Below are 19,221 nucleotides of genomic sequence, written 5' to 3'. Positions count from 1 at the left end.
TTCCTAGAGTCTATAATACTGAGTGACCTCTCACAAAAACAAAAATCCGAATATCACATGTTCTCACTCATATAATGGACCTTGAACATCCAATGCAATACTATGAGAAAATGACTGATGGTACTGGGAAACTATGGGGGGGAGGGGGATGGGATTAACAGTAGCAAATATCTGTCGGGGTATGGGAAAACACTTCTTATCTACAGGGTGCCTGAATGAAACGTCATTGTACACCTAACCCTTAACTGTACCCCACAAAACCATAATAAAAACTACTGATTAATGAAAAAAAAAAAAAAAAAAAGATGAAATACTTTGGCATCTTCCTAACCAGAGAAGTGAAAGACCTTTACAATGAGAACTACAAAATACTGCTCAAAGAAATCTAAGATGACACAAACAAATGGAAAAATATTCCATGCTCATGGATAAGCAGAATCAACATTGTTAAGATCTCCATCCTACCAAAGGCAATCTACAGATTTAATGCAATACCCATTAAATTACCAACATCATTCTTCTTAGACCTGGAAATGACAATACAGAATTTCATATGGAAACATAAATGACCACGAATAGCCAAAACAATCCTTAGCCAAAGAAACAAAGCAGGAGGTATCACACTTCCAGACTTTAAACTTTGCTATAAGGCTACAGTAATCAAAACAGCCAGGTATTGATACAAGAACAGGCATACAGACCAATGGAACAGGATAGAGATTCCAGAAGCAAAGCCTCAATTTCTCAACCAGTTCATCTTTGACAAAGCCTCCAACAACAACCACTAGGGAAAGGAGAACCTATTCAGTAAATGATACTGGGGAAACTGGCTGATCATATGCAGAAGATTGAAACAGGACCCCTACCTATCCTCATACACAAAAATTAACTCTAAATGGCTCAAAGACTTAAATGTAAAGCCTCAAACTATAAGAATCTTAGAAAACACAGGAGACACTCTTATGGAAATTGGAACTGGCAGCCAATTCCTGATCCAAACCCTAAGTGCCCATACCATAATAAATAAGATAGACAAGTGGGACCTCATCAAACTGATGAGCTTTTGCAAAACAAAATAAACCATTAAGAGAGCAGGGAGACAGCCCAAAGAATGGGCAAAAAATATTGGCCAACTCTATATCTGACAAAGGCCTAACATCAAGGAGCTACAAGGAATTCAAACACTCCGAAAAGAAAAAAACAAACAGCTCCATTAAAAAGTGGGCAAAAGACATGAATAGACACTTCTCGAAAGATGATATACAGGCAGCCAATGGACACATGAAAAAGTGCTCAGTCTCACTCATCATCAGAGAAATGCAAATCAAAACCACATTGAGATACCACCTAATACCAGTAAGAATGGCCATCATTAATAAAGCAAACAACAGATGCTGGCGAGGATACAGAGAAATAGGAACACTTCTACACTGCTATTGGGAATGCAAACTAGTGTCTTTGGAAGACAGTATGGCAATTTCTGAAAGAACTAAATGCTGACCTTTCATATGACCCAACAATTCCCCTATTGGGAATGTACCCAGAGGAACCCAAATCACCCTACAAAAAAGATACCTGCACATGCTTGTTTGTTGCAGCTCTATTCACAATGGCATAAACATGGAACCCACCATGCTGCCCATCAAAGCTGGACTGTTAAAAAAAATGTGGTACATATACACAATGGAATATTATCCAGTCATAAAGAAGGACAAACATACAGATTTTGTAGCAACTTGGATGGATATAGAGTCTATCATACTCAGTGATCTATCACAGAAGCAAAGAATACAGTACCATATATTCACTCAAAAGTGGACCTTGAACAATTATCACAATACTATAAGAAAGAGATTGGCAGTAGTGGGAAACTGCCAGGGGAAGGAGGATGGGATTGGCGGTTGAGGGAAACTGCTAGAGGAGGGAAACTGCACACCTCATCAACAAGGGTACCTGCATAATGAATATTTGTATACCTAACCCTGAATTGTACCCCACATCTTTAAAATAAAATAAAATAATAAAATAAGACAAATGGCTGCTCTTTGGCTAAGATTATTACATGAAATAATTCCATTTTGGCATTCCATCCTTTCATTCCCCATCTCTCTCTCTTCACTTCTCCAGAACTCATTCATGAAGAGGAGAGTTTTCAACTGCTTTTCCCAACACAAATGGAGGGTGGGGATGAAGGATGCCATGGAATTGTCTTGGGGAGAGTTCAGACCTGCATTTGTTCTTATATAGTCAGTCAAAGTGATAGGCCTAGACAAAAGCATATTCTATTAGGGGAGTATTCCCTGCACCAGCTGCTATGATCCTTGTGGCCTGCCTCTGCTCTTATCCCCTGAATTCTTGTCCTGGTTGTACAGAATGGTGTGCCTGGGCTGCCCACATTGAGGCAGAACTTCCTTTTCATTTGGACTTTGTTCCTTCACAGAATCACAGGACATGATTTCTTTTTCTTTTTCTTTCTTTCTTTTTTTTTTTTTTTTTGAGTTAGTGTCTTACTCTGTTGACCCGGTTGAAGTGCAGTGGCATGATCATGGCTCACCTCAGTTTCCAGCTCCTTGGGCTCAAACGATCTTCCTGTGTCAGCCTCCTGAGTAGTTAGGACTACAGGAATGCCCTACCACATTCATCTAATTTTTTTTTTTTGTAGAGAGGTCTTGCTATGTTGCCCAGGCTGGCCTTGAATTCCTGAACTCCAGCAATCCTCCTGCCTTTGTCTCCCAAAGTGCAGGAATTACAGGCATGAGCCACTGCACTCCAGTCAGAATGTGATTTTTAAAGGGTGTTTAAACTCCATGTTTGTGTTTAACATTATGCTATTTTATAGTAATGACAATTTGGAAGCTAAGTAAGTTACAATGCTCTGAAGGCTAGACTATTATGTAGCCATTAGCAATGATACTGAAGAGTAAGAGTCTCAACAGAAAAAAAAGCCCTGGTAGGAAATTGTACTATATGACTTTTTTTTTTTTTTGAGTTGGAGTCTCACTCTGTCACCCAGGATGGAGTGCAGTGGCACACTCACAGGAACCCCAATGTCAAACTGCTGGGCTCAGGCGATCCTTCCACCTCAGCCTTCCAAGTAGCTGGAAATACAGGCATGCACTATCACGCCTGGCTAATTTTTTGACTTATTGTACAGATGAGGTCTCGCCAAGTTGCCCAGGTTGTTCTCACCTCGGCCTCCCAAAGTGCTGGGATTACAGGCTTGAGCCACCATGCCCAGCCTGATTTTTTTAACACATAAAAAAAAAAGTAATCAAAAGCATAGGCAGAAGAATATGATTTTGAGATGCTAATTGAAGCTCTATCCCTGTAGAGCTGCTTCTCTTTGATCTTGTCCTCACCTCAGGCAGCTACTTTATGCCAGGGGAAGGGATGGCACAGCATAACATAATTTACAGAATATTTAAATTCTTGGCTTGTAGAGTTCAAGAGAGAAGGTAGAAACCTAAGACAAAGGTTTGGAGTCTGGGCAACATAGAGTGACCCCATCGATATCCAAAAAAAAATAGCCAGGCCTGCTGGTGCATACCTGTGATAATAGCTATTCAGGAGGCTGAGTTGGCAGGATCACTTGAACCCAAGAGTTTGAGATTGCAGTGATCTGTGATTTTGCCACTGTACTCCAGCCTGGTGACAGAGGGAAACTCTGAGTCATAAAAAATAAAAATTTGGAAGAATATATAAAAAATCACAACCTCATTTTACCAAACCCGTCTCCCTTCCTGTCTCCTCTCATAGGTGTATAAAATTCTCCCTATTGGAGGTTTAAGGATGACAGTTAGAGGGAATCAAAGGAAACAGATGGTGGTTTGGGACCCTGAGAAGGAGTCCTGGACCAAACCTCTTGGGACAGTAGATACCAGATATATTTGGGAATCAAGAGAAGTGACCACAGCCAGGATATACTTCCACAACTAGGAAGTATTAACTGAAGAACTACTAGTTGGAACAACCAGAAAGATGGAATGGGAACCCCTACAGAGTAGATAAGAAATTGATATATAGGATGTCTAAGTATAAGGTTCTCAGGGGGTCTCATTGAATTTCCTACAGCCCCAGATGGTGCAGAGTAGCTAGGTATTTCTCGAGCTCTAGGAAGAAGCCTGCAGGGAATACAGTCTTTGAGTGAAGTCCGGTCAGATGAGAAGAATGCAGTAGTTACTTGCTGGAAAAATATCTGAGGACCAAGCAAGAATTTAAAAGTGTATACATATGATAATGACCAAGGATCAGGCACACTTCCCACTGGATGCCTTGGAGTTAAGTCAGTGCATTGGAGAGTAGAAGCACCCTTTGAGGATGGTGACCGAAAACAATACAATGACAGAGATTAATTTCCATTGTCTGGTTAAATGGGATCTCAAAATGGAATGGAAATGTAGGTTTATTTATTTATTTGAGTCAGAATCTTACTCTGTCGCCCAAGGTGCAATGCAATGGCATAGTCATAGCTCACCCCCGCCTCGACTTCTTGGGCTCAGGTGATCCTTCCTCCTCAGCCTCCTGAGTAGTTGGGTCTGTAGGCACGTGTCACCACACCTGGCTAGGTTTTTAATTTTTTGTAGAGATGAGGTCTTGCTATGTCGCACAGGCTGGTCTCAAACTCCTAGGTTCAAGCAATCCTCCTGCCTTGGCCTCCCAAAGTGCTGGGATTACAGTTGTGAGCCACCATGTCTAGTCCAATTATTATTATTTTTAAACTTACATTTAGAACATGTCTGAGTTTGCAGTGGAGTTTCATCCTTGCTACAAATGGCACTACTGAGGCAGGAGATAGGGTGAAGTATGGAAGGCGAATCTCAACAGACAAGAAGCCCTGGGAAGAGGAAAAATTGTGAAACAGAAACATTAATCAACCTCCAAGGACAGAACACAAGCAACAGTCCCTCCTGAAACAAGATAAGAAAGCCCATAAAACTCACAAAGGAGATACCTCAGTTCTGGCACATGCGAACAAGGGACCTCCTTGAACTCTCCATAACCTATCCATGCAAAAGACCTAGTCAGCCAGATTCAGTGGCTCAGCCTGTAATCCTGCGCCTTTGGGAGGCTGAGGTGAGTAGATTGCCTGAGCCCGCGGGTTCGAGACCCGCCTGGACAGCGAGACCTCATCTTTACAATAAATCAAAAAATCAGCCGGGTGTGGTAGTGCATGCCTGTAATTCCGGCTACTTGGAAGGCTGAGATGGAAGGATCACTGGAGCGGCCACTGCACTCCAGTCTGGGCGACAGAGTGAGACTCCAACTCAAAAAAAAAAAAAAAAAAAAAAGACCTAGTTAAGGCAATACATATGGACTGCATCTCATGCATATAATTAAAATTATGGGATGGCAGGTAGAAACTTGCACAGTAACCTGAAATGTTACCCCATCCCCAGGAAGTACATTTAACCCCAGAAACATTAGTCAAAATGTTTTCTTTTTGCAAACTTTGCAAAATCAGAACCCACTTTCCCATACAAAAAGAGTATGAAAGGTCCTAATTTTGTTTGACTTGAGGCTCTTGAATTACGCCTCAGCTCGAACCCACTCCTATCTTTTCTTTGGTGTGTACTATCACCTGTCGCTTTTGTTTAATAAACTACTCTTTGCTTTTGCTCTCTGTGTGTCTCATCCAACTCTTGGTTCGTGGCACCACAAACCTGGCCACTACCAATGGGTCTTCAGCCACCCCACAAGACTACCACTGCCAGGAACTCAATGCTCTGTGACCCCCAGATTTTCAGCAATGCAACTGTCAAAACTTTCTCAACAGTTTTTGAGTCTTTGTATCATTCCCACCAGATCCAAAGTCAAAGGCAGGAGCATCTGATAGGCTGAGTTCACGTCACAACTCACAGTCAAGCAGCCAATGAGCAGGTGCAGGCAGTATCTGCATTATTTATCTTCCATAGAGGAGTAGAGGAACTCAGTTGAGAACCATCAGATATAAAACTCTCAGCAACTGGGGGAATAGGCACTTCATTCCTAGAGGTCCAGGAATATGGGTGCTGTCCACATCATCTACTGAAGGCCTGAGTGTAGGAGACTGAGGTGAATTCAGTAGTCTCCCCTTATCTGTGGAGACTATGTTCCATGACCCCAGTGAATGCCTGAAACTGAAGATAGTTCTGAACCCTATTATTCTATTTTTTCCTATGCATATGTACTTATGATAGAGTTTAATTTATAAATTAGGCATGGTAAGAGATTAACAATAATAAATAATAATGCAATAAATTATTATAATGAATAATGAATAAATAATAAAATAGATCAATTCTAGCAACATGCCAGCATCATTACTCTTGCACTTTGGGGACATTATTAAGCAAAATAAGGATAACTTAAATATAAGCACTGTGATATCACGACAGTTGATCTGATTCTGAGTTGGCTTCTAAGTGATTGGTATGGTAGCATGTACAGGATGGATACACTGGACAAAGGGATGATATATGTCCCTAGCAGGACAGCACAAGATTTCTTACACTATTTAGGACAGCATGCAATTAAAAACCTATGAATTTATTATTATTTTTTATTTTAAAGATATGGGGTACAATTCAGGCCTAGGTATACAAGTGGTCATTGTACTGGAGAAGATAAAAACAGGCACCCCACCACCATCTTGAAAACTTAGCAAGGAAATGCTCTGGCATGTTCACCATGGAGCAACAGACCCACTCCCTGGGATGGGTTGGTTAACTACGCTGGGGTTGATTGACCCAGAGGAAATATTCCAAAAGCACAAACTTCAGAGGAACAGGATGAGTGCAGTCTCAGGCGTCCCACCCTCTACTCTGACCTCTACTCTGATAAAGGATGTGACCAAAAAAATGTTGAGGAAGACCACCCAAGAGATCACCAGTGAGTCCTGAGCTGATCCAACCCCCTCCTCTCCACCAGTCCTCTGAACATCAGACCCATATAATTGGGGCATGACTGAGAGGGACAAACCCAGGTGGAGCCTGGGTGGCAGCTGTGACAGGAGGACTCTAGTCTGGAAAAAGCCTGACTGGGGCACCCTCTGCCAGGACCTGCAGAGGAGACAATCCTGTACCTCCCCACTGGAGGAGATCTCCCTGACCATTCAAGAGCAGGAGGTGTCTATTTTGTCCTTTCCAGTGGGATTCTGCGTCTGGCTTCCTTACTGCACTCCCTCTGTGGCCCTTGCTGTCAGTGTCCGGCCTGGTACTGCAGTGGTCGGGCAGAACCTGGAGCTGACAGTAGCTCCTGGCAGCTTTTTTCTGGGAAGGTCCTTATTGATTTTTGAAAATAGCGCTCAGCTTCTGAGTCCTAGGAAGTCCTATGGTCCATATAGAGCAGCTGTGGCACCAGCTGCTTCACCAGGAGAGCCATGGTCGCTTGCTTCTGAGTCCCCACTCAGTCAGTCACTCACACATAGACAGGCATGCAAATTCATCCATACACTCACTCACACAGGACTTGCCCAGTCTGACTGGCTTTGCCACCATCTTCCTGGGGGTCAGATGAACTGTTTATTTCTGGAATTTTCCATTTAATGTTTTCAGATTGAAGGTAATTAAAATTGTGGAAAGTGAAACTGTGAATATGGGGGGGTGCTATTATACTTGTATGAATATTGGCTTTTACTCTGAGTTAGATGGAAAACCAATGAAGGATTCTGAATAGAGTATCACGACATTGAAGAATCATTCTGGTTGTTCTGTCACAAATAAACTGTAGTGGGTAAGAATAGAAGCTCTTAGACCAGTGAGAAGGCTATTTCAGTTTTGTTTTGTTTTGTTTTTTAAAATGGATGATGAATGGATCACTAAAGGGTGAAGGTGAACAGTGGATAAGTGATGTGTGGGTGTATGGAACCACCTTGTCTACTTCCATTCACTCTGAAGATGTGTCTTGTGTGGAGCTGTTGAGTATTGTTTAATGATGCAGTTTTAGACATGAGATTGTGACTGGGCCCCTTGAGATTTCAGCACCACAGCATTTTTAGTGATGGAAATAATGAAAATTCTTATCAGCCTCTTGCTTCCTTACACTTGCTTTTTACTGAACATTCTTTGTTTCCATAGCATAATTATAAACTGCTGATGTACTGTTTCTTTGTCAAGCAGGAAGTGCTAACTTCAGGGTCATGAAAAATATTTTAGGAAGGAATGAAAGTCTTTTAGGATGCTGTGACCAGCCCCTTGTGACCAGGAGTCTGGTTGTTCAAGGTATAATCTAGATGGAAGAAAACAGACTTTCCCCCCTTGCTTCCCTAAAACTCTAACCACACAGAAACTCCCTGCTTCTTCTTTTTGCTCAGGTGGAGTTGAGAGATCTTGCCTTCCTGCTTTCTCACTTTGGCCAAATAGAATAAACTTCTCTCTGTCTCCAAGTACCTGTGTGTCAATGTTTAGCATCAGCTGCTCATTGGGTACATGAACCTGAATTTGGGGTTATACAACAAAATGGGTGGTTAATGCAGACACAGTTGAATTATAGAAATAATGATCACATTTTCTGAATTTCAAAGCCAGATAGTTGTGATGCTTTCATGGGTGGGAGACAGAACTTGGAACCAGCGATTTAGATATCGAACCAATTCAAGAATTTCTAGGACGTTGTTGTGAGACAGATGATCTCATTGATATTTGCCATGGAGAATGTTACCAATGGTGAGATGTTGAGAAGGGAGAAGGGCATGTGGAGTGGATGGAAGGATGCCTAGGTTAGGAATGAGGCAGCCAATCTGTCTTTTGTGGAAGTCCTCAGTAGGCTGGCATGACTTTGGTTCTCTTGCCTGGAAAAGGAAGACAGTGGCCATGGGAGACATTTGGGATTCGGTCTCAGACATTTCCTGGAGAAGATCCAGGAATACTATACTCTCCAGTTGGCCATCCACTCTCATCATGGCCCAGACTGGTCCCTCTTTGAGCCTGAGGAGAAAAGGGTGAGATACGTTTGTTGTTTTGATGGTATACAGTATTTTGAAACTCTTTTAATAAAACCTTCAGCTGAAAATCAACCTGGTGGGGGAAGTTCTGAGATCCATGAAAGAGTTTGGCATAACAGTTAAGTCCGTGGACTTTGGAAACGAACCAACATGGTCTCAATGGCCATCTCTGTCACTTTGCAGCTATGTGGCTTTGCGAACATTACTGATCTGTTTTATCCTTGTTTCCCCATCTACCACTGCTTCCTAATCTTTAATGTACCCATGATTACTCAGAAATCTTGTTATAATGTTTGTCTTGAGATTCTGCATTTCTAACAAGTTCTCAGCTAACTGGAGACTGCCAGTCCCTGGTCCACACTTTGAGCAGCATGAGTCCAATCTGATTTTCCGAGTTACTCTGAAGTTTATATGTTCTGTTTATAAAGAGTTTAGCACAAGGCCTGCCACAACAGCTGGTAGACATTGTTCCTTGGACAATAGGAAGCAGCTGACTTGGACTTAAGGGAGGGCCCTGAATCAGAGTGATAGTTAAAGTGCCCACTGAGTGCTCAACCTTCAATTCTGCCCTTCATCCCAGAAGAAGTCTGGGAAAATTGGAGAGTGGGTGGGATTGCAATGCAGTGGAAAGGACATTTTGATGGGATCAAATGTGCCTCTGTTTCATTCCCTCCCTATGATCTTGAAGTTCCTACTTATCTGTGGGCCTTGATTCTCCCCCCTGAAGTAAATGAACCTGATGAACCCCATGTTTTTCTCCTTTCTCTTGCTATGGGTGTTGCTTAAGGCAAACCAAGGAACTCTAGGACAAAGGCTCTTCACTCCTCTCCCCATGTAACCTTCCCATGGCAAAATGTGGTTTAGCTTTAGTTGATAAGGGTTTCCATAAAAATTCACAAATTTTCTTTTAAAAGGCCTTAACTTTGGATTCCCCCCATTCCCTTTTTTCCTTTGTCTCCTTTTTCACAGGACTCCAGAAATCCCCACCTTGTTCAATGTAGTCTCTTCTAATACCAAGCCCTACGTTTCCAAATTTATCCTCCCTCCTTTAAAGTATTTATCTTCCAGTAGGCTAAGCAGTAATTCATAGTAAGGCATGAATGGCTGCTCTAAATTTCCCTAGTGAATTTGTATGTGCATGTGTAATGTGTATATTTAAAAAAGAAGGACTTGAGATTTTAAACATGTTTGCAACATTTGTAGAATTTCAGGCATAGAGATGAAGTGATTTTAAGAACACAGCAGAGAGAATAGCTTTAGGAGTGGAAGAATGCATCTCTTGTTCACAAAAATGCCTTCTATAGCTCTAGCGCAATTCTGGCTCCACGGAGAACTGTGTTTTTATTAAAAAATCAGGTGGGATGGCAGACTTTGTCACACTCTTCTTTCTTCAAAAAGTTGTTGCTGTTGCCTCTGCAGCCTCCATAAATAAACTGCTCACATTTACCAGTGTTACGGTTGTAAAACCATCGTGGGAAGGCAGCTCGACAATGGCCCTTATCCATAGGAAGATTGCATACATTTGGGAAGAGAGGCTTGACTTGGTCTGAAGAGAGAAAATGGTTGAAGGAAGCAAAATACATTACCTTCCCCTCATGTGCCCCATATGCCAGGGGCTGTGCTAGCCCTGGGCATAATTGTGAGACTGTCAGTGGCTGTGCTCATACCTCTTTCCACCCAGTCATGACCTGATCTACCTACACAGAAGTTGAGATTTTCACTTGAGAGTAGCCTAATGTGAAAATCTCAGACTTGAGAATCCAACTCAAGTGGATTCAGATCCTAGCTCTGCCACTTACTATTGTGAGATGTCATATAAATTTAACTTCTCCAGGCTTCCATTTCTTTATTTGTAAAATTAAGGAGTTGAATTCCATCATCAGAATGCCCTTCCAGATCTGATTTTCTAAGATCTGATAAGGAAGCGCTCTCAGTTTTCCTCCTCCTATGTCGCAGTCAATTCTAGAATTGAAATCCTATTATGGTAGGAGGTCTGACTTTGAGTCCGAGAGTAGGGTTCAGACTTGTCTCAATCATTTTCTAGCTCTGTGACCTTGGACAAATGATCTGTCTCTGACATTCAATTTCCTTCATTCTAAAATGCAGCTGTAATGTCAACATTTTAGGCTTACTGAATTGCTAGAGATAACCAGTGGAAGGCATCAATCATAGTAAAAAAAAACCCTGATAAGTAGTAGTTGCTTTTAATCACTCTTTCACGTTCTTAACCAAGAAGACTCTTGAGAACAGGGACCTCATCATACTCATTTCTGTAGCCTTAGCACTGGCCTGGCTCTTACCTCTCAGTAAAAAACCAACAACAACCATGAGCTCCTTGAGGCAGGGATAAGAGTTTCTTTGTACTCTCCTTTTATGATCCTGTCACCATATGTGAGTAATTTTGTCCTTGCAATTACTCTTCATGGTAGTCACTATGACTTCCAACGTTACATAAAGAAGCAAAGGTCAGACTCTGTAGAGCCTGGAGTCCCACCTGCTTCTTAATTTTCTCAGTTCTGCCTCTCTGCTCTTCTATTCCATTAAATCAAAGGAAAATCACTTGAACTGTTTCCTTTCTTATGTAATGGGGTTGATGATGACGTGTGTGTGTGTGTGTGTGTGTGTGTGTGTGTGTGTGTGTGTGTATGTATGTATGTATTTTGAATGTGACAGAAGTCATTCTAAGTACTTTACAAGAATCTATTAAGAGCTAAGTTATACTGAGAGCTTTACATACATCAGACCATTTGATCAATAAAGTAGGAAAGATCATTAGCCTTATTTTACAGAAGAAGAAACTGAAGCTTGGAGAGGCTAAACAATGTTGCTGAGGCACAGAGTTTGTAAGTGGTGGAGCCAGGATCTGAACCCAGGTGTGTCTGACTCCAGGAATCCCATCCTGTTGACCACTACGTTCTTCTTTACAGCAAAGGTTCTTAAACTTGATTGTGCATCAGAATCATCTGCAAGGCTTGTTAGAGCACAGACTGTGTGAGAACCATCCCCAGAGTTTCTGATCAGGTGAGACTGGGAACTAGTATGTTACTGTTGCTGCTACTGCCAGAGAAGAGCAAACTTTGAGAACCACTGACCTAGAGGGTTATTGGGAGGTTTCGGATTCCATTTAGGTATAAGAATCTACAATCTAGCTCCATATGCAGGGAGCTATATATGCAAGGATGTTCACCAGCACATTGACAATGATAATTATCAAAATCTCTAAGATTTTGATTATTTTTTATTTTCTTATACTTTTGTATATTATGTGTTGTTAAACAGGGAATCCTGTGGGCTGCTCAAAAGTCTAAGGAACTACTGCCTACTGCCTCCATTTCCAATAGATTATCTGGGATATACTGCACTTTATCTTCCCCCATCCATCTGCAAGTTTTAAGCTTCCACTTTAAAAAAGTGGTCCAGGAAAGAGCTTTGTCCTATAAGTAGGTCTGACTTGGCTAAGTCCTCACACCTTCACATTCTGGCTCCTGTGTCCTTTTCTCAAACTCTCCTTGCCTGCCACCAACCCCACCCCAGATCCTGAAGGTCCCTTCACCTGCTCAACTTTTTCTATAGCTATTTCACTGTCCAGAACGTATGTTAGGGATTGCCTTCTCTTTCCTACTAGAATATGAATTTCACAAAAACAGGATTGGTCCTGGGCTTGTTGCTTTAACCCTAGTACCGAGGACAATGCCTGGCACATACTTTGCACCCAATATATATTTGATGAGATGAATTGAAATTACTTTCTATCCTGTGAGACAAGAAATGGACTCTTTGTGCTGCTGCCCCCATCCCTGACCCCTGTGCTCTAGTCCCAGTCTACTCTTGGAGAGCCCACATTCCATACCAACCTTCTTCTTCTTCCGATCGAAGTTCTTGGCAGAAAGTGAGAGTCAGGAGAAACAGGAGAGAGGCCTGGAGTTTCATGGTGCCATCCATCCTGTGGCCCAACCTGGGTTGCCATTTTAGGGAAAAAAGGGACAAGAGGAGGGGCCAGACCCCATATCTAGCTCATTCAACCCTAACTCCTGCTATTCATGAGGCTGGGCTGCCTCTGGAACAGAGTGTCCAGCCAAAGAACAGCTCTGTCTTCGTCCTCCTGTTGTTATCTGATCTGGCCACCAAGGCCACTTTACTACTACTTCAGGGTAAAGCCCCTTTAACAATAAAACAAAAAACAAAGACCAAAAAGAAAAAAAAGAAACCAGCTATCATTTTTGTGTGCCTTATTTTTTTTTTGGCGCCATGAAAAATGTTCTTCATTTATTACCTCCCTTGATTCCACACAGGAATCGTACAAAACTTAGAACCCCCATTTTGTAGAATGGGAAGAGATTCTACTGCTTTGACCATTGTCATGCCAATAACAAGTTTTAGAGCCAGAAGTGAGACCCTCTCGGTCTAGCTCCAAAGCCCTTGTATCACTCATTTATTCAACAAACATTAATCAAACCCACAGTATGCCAGACTCAGTGTTAGGTGCAGTCCTCAACCCCTCTGAGTGCTCTCAGGGAATACACTGTCTGGAAGTCAGAAACAGTCACCTGCTTGGACAAGGAGCAGACTCAGCATATTTTAACAGAAATGTCAAAAGTACTGTTTAAAAAATAGGGCCCAGCTTTGTCTGGCTCAAAGGATCACTCTGTCTAGAGACACACTCCAATCACCAGAGTCCAGCACATTCTCATCTGCCTCCTTTCCTGGATACCCTAGAGATAATTAATTTAAAGACAAAAACTATCATGCTTTAGTGGGACTTAGTGAGCATCAGATTTGAAATCTGAGGTTGTGCTTGAGTCCAACTACTCTTTAAAAAATAATTCTAACCTTCCATATGACCCTGCAATTCCCCTACTGGGAATATACCTGGAGAAACTCAAATCACTCTATGAAAAAAAGATACTTGCACCCACATGCTTATTGCAGCATTATTCACAATAGCAAAAACATGGAACCAACAGTGCTGCCCATTGAAAGAAGACTGGATAAAAAATGTGGTACATGTACACGATGGAATATTATGCAGCCATAAAGAAGGACAAAATTATGAATCTCACAGCAATTTGGATGAACTTAGAGTCTACAATACTGAGTGATCTATCACAGAGACAAAGAACTGAGCACCACATGTTCTCACTCATAAGCAGAACTTGAACAATTATCATAATACTATAAGAAAGGGATTGGCAGTAGTGGGAAACTGCCAGGGGAGGGGGGCACACCTCATCAACAAGGGTACCTGTATAATGAACATTTGTATACCTAACCCTGAATTGTACCCCACATCTTTAAAATAAAAATTTTTTAAACATTCTCATACACATTTCTTTTCTCCATTATTGTTTATTTTCAATTGACTAATAAAAATTGTATAAAGACAATTTGATTTAATGGTAGCTTAACTTCCGATTTTTGGTTTTATGATGATGCAAACACAATGCACATTGAATAGAAATGGTAATTCAAGTACCAATACAACTGTTCTGTTTTTCACTTTCAGTGTTCAAGAAATTACAAGATATTCAACACTTTACTATAAAATGGGCTTTGCGTTAGATGATTTTACCCAACTTTAGTCTAATGTAAGTATTCTGATCACATTTAAGGCAGGCTTGGCTAAGCCATGATATTCAGTTGGCTAGGTGTATTACATGCTTTTTTTCTTTTTTGAGTTGAAGTCTCACTCCATCGCCCTGGTTGCGGTACAGTGGCCATGCACGCTTATGGCCACCCTAGTGTTGACCCCATAAGTTGAGAAGTGTTTGTATATTTATTATGTACAACATGATGCTTTGAAATATGTATGCATTGTGAATTGGCTAAATCAAATTAGTTGATGTACACATTACTTCACATACTTGTCATTTTTTTTGCGTGGTGAAAACACTTAAAATCTACTTTCTTTGAAGTTTAAAATATGCAATACATTGTTATTAACTATAGTCACCATGCTGTACAATAGTTCTCCACAACTTATTTCTTCTGTCTAGCTGAAATTTTGTACCCTTTGACTAACGTCTCTCTAATTCCCCTCAGCCCCAGTCCCTAATAACCACCGTTTACTCTCTGCTTCTGTGAATCAACTTTTTAAAATTCCACATGTAAGTAAGAGTATTTGTCTTTCTGTGCCTGGCTTAGTTCACTTAACGTAGTTCCTCCAGGTCATTCTTTTTGTCACAAACAGCAGAATTTTCTTCTTTTTAAAGACTGAATATCATTTAAATGGATAAAGAAAATTTTATATATATATTATATTATTTATATATATATATAATTTTCTTTATCCATTCATCCAGTGAAGGACACCTAGGTTAATTGAGTTCAGCTACTCTTGGCCTTGGGCAAGTCACTTATGTTCTTTAAGCTTCAATTTTCTCATCTCTAAATTTGGATTAATTATGTTGGTTTAGCATACTTCCCAGAATTGGCACATATTCAATGAATATTCAAGCACTTCACACCTTGTAAATGCACGCACAGGCACATGCCATTTGCAAGATGTTTTTTCAGAAATGGGAGTGGTAACTAAATCAGCGCCATACTTGATTTCTACAGAAGCCCCACCTTTGCACATTCGTTGTAGCTCTGCCTTCTCTTTAAATCTCTCGTAACCACAACATTCCTTGACCAGTGCTTTTTCCAACTATAGTTCACACAATTATTGGTCAACCATCTCATGATGTGTTGATCTTTCCTGTTTACTCCACCTTTATTTCTTTGAAGGCACCTTAAAAGCCTACATTCCAACATCTCTTTCCTTTGCATTTCAAGGGGTCTACAAGCATCATCTCTGGTATCCCCTTCCCTGAGCATGCTTGGTGGTCAAATCTGTTAATCAAAAAACAAAATAATGATGGAAGGAAGCCCCAGGGAATGAACAGACTGTCATTTGCCATTCAAGCAGAGGAAAGGCAGGATTACCTATTGATGCTCCTTGGCCGAGAGTTTACTATTCTGGTGCAACTGACTGGGAAGGGAGAAGCTGCTTTTAAACACACTATTCAGGAAAGTGGGAAAGAGGATTGATTTTGTTTCCACTGGCAATGTCTAGAGACATTTTTGCTTATCACAACTCAGGAGTAGAGGGTACTCATTGGCATCTAGTGTGCAGAGCGTGGAAGGTTGCTACATCCAAGGACATCCCAGGACAGCTTTCCACATCTACAATACCCAGGACAGCTTTCCACATCTGGATTCAGGTGCTAATTGTGCCCAGGTTAGGAAACCCTGCAGAAGAGTTATAAACATAACCACTTTTTATATTATAAAAATATTTTCAACACTCACAGCATGATAAAGACTCAGTACAGTGGAGAGCAGTGCTTGATGAGGTGTGTGCCTATACTTATTTGGTCAAACAGGCCCTGAGGGTGGGAGTGAGAAGAGACAGCCCTTGGAAAGCAAGCATTCGGTACCCAGGTTGCCCTGAGCATTTTTGGCCACGCTCAGTGACTTGGATCTTCCCCAGGGGATCTGAGTGTTAGTGTTACTGTGATTACAGAAAGTGGAACACAAAGTATGAGATTTATTCAAAACATATTAGCAGCTGGCAGGCAGCTCTTGTTAGTGATCTAGCACTTATACTTACCAAAGGAGTCTTACCAACCCCATGTCAACCCTGTGTGTGCATATGTGTGCATGTGTAAAAATAAGGTAATTTGTGTACCTAATCCTGAACTCTACCCCACATATTTAAAATTAAAAATTTTTAAAAATCAAGCTAAAGTTTTTATTTATTTATTTACTTTTCTTGCACCATCATAGCTCACCACAGCCTCAACCTCCTGTGCTCAGGCGATCCTTCCACAGCAATATCCTGATCAGCCTCCCAAGTGGCTGAGACTACAGGTGTGTGCCACCACACCCACCTATTTTTTGATTTTTTGGGGTGTGTACAGACTAGGTCTTGCTATGTTGCCCAGGCTAGTCTCAAACTTCTAGGCTCAAGTGATCCTCCCAAAGTGCTGGGATTATAGGCATAAACACTGTGCCCAGTCAAGTTTTTATAGATTCAGGGGCTACAAATACAGGTTTGTTAGATGGATATATCGTGTAGTGGTAAAATCTGGGCTTCCAGTGTACCCATCCCCCAGATAAGGAATTTTATACCCAATAGGTAAATTTTCAACCCTCATTCCCCTTTCCAAATAATTACTTTTGTTTGCGACCCATTAACTTGGGTGGTATTAGGGATGGGGGAAAGAATAAAGTTTCCCCGTTCAGGTTCTAACCTCCATATGACCTTTCTTTTTTCTAGAAGGAAGAAGGGGACTAACATCATATGAGCACCTACTATATGTCAGGTAATTTTCTGGCTTGTCTCATTAAATTCTCCGAGAAGTCTTGGGATACATATTACTATCATCCTCATTTTAGCAAACAGAAGAACAAAGACTTAGTAAGGATATGTGCTTTGTACATATAACAAATATATTTATCATAAACACACATCAAGAGAGTTTAATTTTCTTTTCACTCTATTTATGTTTAGAATAAATGTCTGGAGGGGAAAAATAGGATTGGTCACATTAAGAGTAGAGTCAATTTATGTCTTCAGAAACCCAAGTGGAACTTTTAACAAAGGATAATTTTTAGCATTTTGTGTCAAATAGCTTGAATATGAATAAGGACTTTAGGGTAGGGGAGAAAATGTCTACAGAACTCAGGAGTCTGGAATTTTCCGTAAGACATGGGAAATTCCTATGATGAGAGGGGCCTTCAAGTTGAGCCATTTCATGGTAGTTTTGACCTTATAGGGTTTGCAGCTCAGTGGCTAAGATCATGAAGTAATGCCTGAATTTTACACTGTTTGTTCTAATAATAATAATACTAATATTTATTGTTTATGGAACATTTCCTGCATACCAGGAAGCATGTTATGCATGCTACATATATCATCGTGTGTGATCCTGACCAAAATTTTATGGCACAAATTTTGTTGTTTTGCATATCTTGCAGATGAGCAAACCAAGACCCAGGGAAGTCATGAGACATACTCAAGTTTATTTAGTTTGCAAGTGGTCAGGCTGAGATTTAACTCAAGTGTCTGTGGCTCAAGCCTTTGTTAGACTATTAAGCCCTATCACTCCACCACCATCACCTAGCACCCTGCAAGAATCTCTGTCCCTCTGGATATCACCTACTATCGATAATTTTTCATATCGCAGATGATCATCAATTCTCCATTAATTCAATGCCTATCCATTTCTGGACTTTAGTACTTTTAGAAATAGAGTCTGGAGGTAGAGGAAGGAAGGAACTCATGATGTAGGTGGCAGAAACATCCTAGGCTTTGGATGGCGACAGAATTGGGTGTATATCTATTGACTTAATTCTAGTAAAATGTAGGGAATTTGCATCAGTATAGCTCCATTTCCTGTCCCCCTCCTTTCTGTTTTTATTGGCATATATTACAATTTATGCATATTATAAACCTAGTAATACAGTGTTATAATTATTGTTTCAAACAATCCCCCTTTTTAATTAATTAATTAATTTTTGAGACAGAGTTTTGCTCTCTCACCCAGGCTGGAGTGCAGTGGTGAGTGGTGCAACCATAGCTCACTGCAACCTTGAACTCCTGAGCTCAAGTGATCCTCCCACCTCAACCTCCAGAGTAGCTAAGATTGCAAGTGCCCACTAGCATGCCCAGCTAATTTTTAAATTTTTTTGTAGAAACAGAATCTTGATATGTCACCCAGGCTGTAGTGCTGTGGTGCGATCATAACTCACTGCTGCCTTAAACACCTGGGTTCAAGTGACCCTCCTGTCTCAGCCTCCCAAGATATTGGGATTATAGGCATGAGCCACTGTGCCCAGCCAATCTTATCCTTTTAAAATAAATCAAAAGAAGATACACACACACACACACACACACACACACACACACACACACACACACACTCACTTTTATATCTACCTACATATTTACCACTTTTGGTATTCTTCGTTTTTGCCTGTGGATCCAAATTACTATCAGGTGTCATCTCATTTCAGCCTTAAGGATAATGTCTATCTGAGAGAAGCCTCAACTCCTCTCAGTTGTTGTTTATATGGGAAAGTGTTTATTTTTCCTTTTTTTTTTTTTTGAGAAAGTAGGATTTATTGAGAGGACAGAAAAGCTCCCAGAGCAGGAGGGGACCAAGAAGGTTACCCTTGTCTATATATATATATTTGTGAGTTGGAGTCTCACTCTGTTGCCCAGACTGGAGTGCAGTGGCCGCTCCTGGCCACCGCAGCCTCGACCTGCTGGGCTCCGGCGATCCTTCCACCTCAGCCTTCCAAGTAGCCAGAATTAC

At 41.1% G+C, this 19,221-nt stretch overlaps 1 protein-coding gene across 1 annotated transcript; it reads right to left on the bottom strand.

Annotated features, from left to right (window-relative positions):
- Positions 1-10,272: 10,272 nt before the first annotated feature.
- SPINT3 (serine peptidase inhibitor, Kunitz type 3) lies at positions 10,273-12,850 on the bottom strand. Its single transcript, XM_021709604.1, has 2 exons — positions 12,775-12,850; positions 10,273-10,466 (listed from the first exon to the last, which is right to left on the bottom strand). Exons 1-2 carry the CDS (start codon positions 12,848-12,850, stop codon positions 10,273-10,275), a joined length of 270 nt encoding a protein of 89 aa, XP_021565279.1.
- Positions 12,851-19,221: the final 6,371 nt, after the last annotated feature.

The sequence above is a fragment of the Carlito syrichta genome, unplaced genomic scaffold (genome assembly GCF_000164805.1).
Source record: "Carlito syrichta isolate Samal-C Ts95f unplaced genomic scaffold, Tarsius_syrichta-2.0.1 Scaffold259710, whole genome shotgun sequence".
In the NCBI taxonomy this organism is placed as follows: domain Eukaryota; kingdom Metazoa; phylum Chordata; class Mammalia; order Primates; family Tarsiidae; genus Carlito; species Carlito syrichta.
The sequence above is the reverse complement of the archived record's forward strand: the minus strand, read 5'-3'. Positions and strand labels throughout refer to the sequence as shown.

Excerpts from the sequence above, each read along its gene's own strand:
- SPINT3 (XM_021709604.1), bottom strand. The coding sequence starts at position 12,850 with ATGAAACTCCAGGCCTCTCTCCTGTTTCTCCTGACTCTCACTTTCTGC. Across the intron at positions 10,467-12,774 it reads TCGATCGGAAGAAGAAGAAG|ACCAAGTCAAGCCTCTCTTC; the intron begins GTTGGTATGGAA and ends TTCTCTCTTCAG.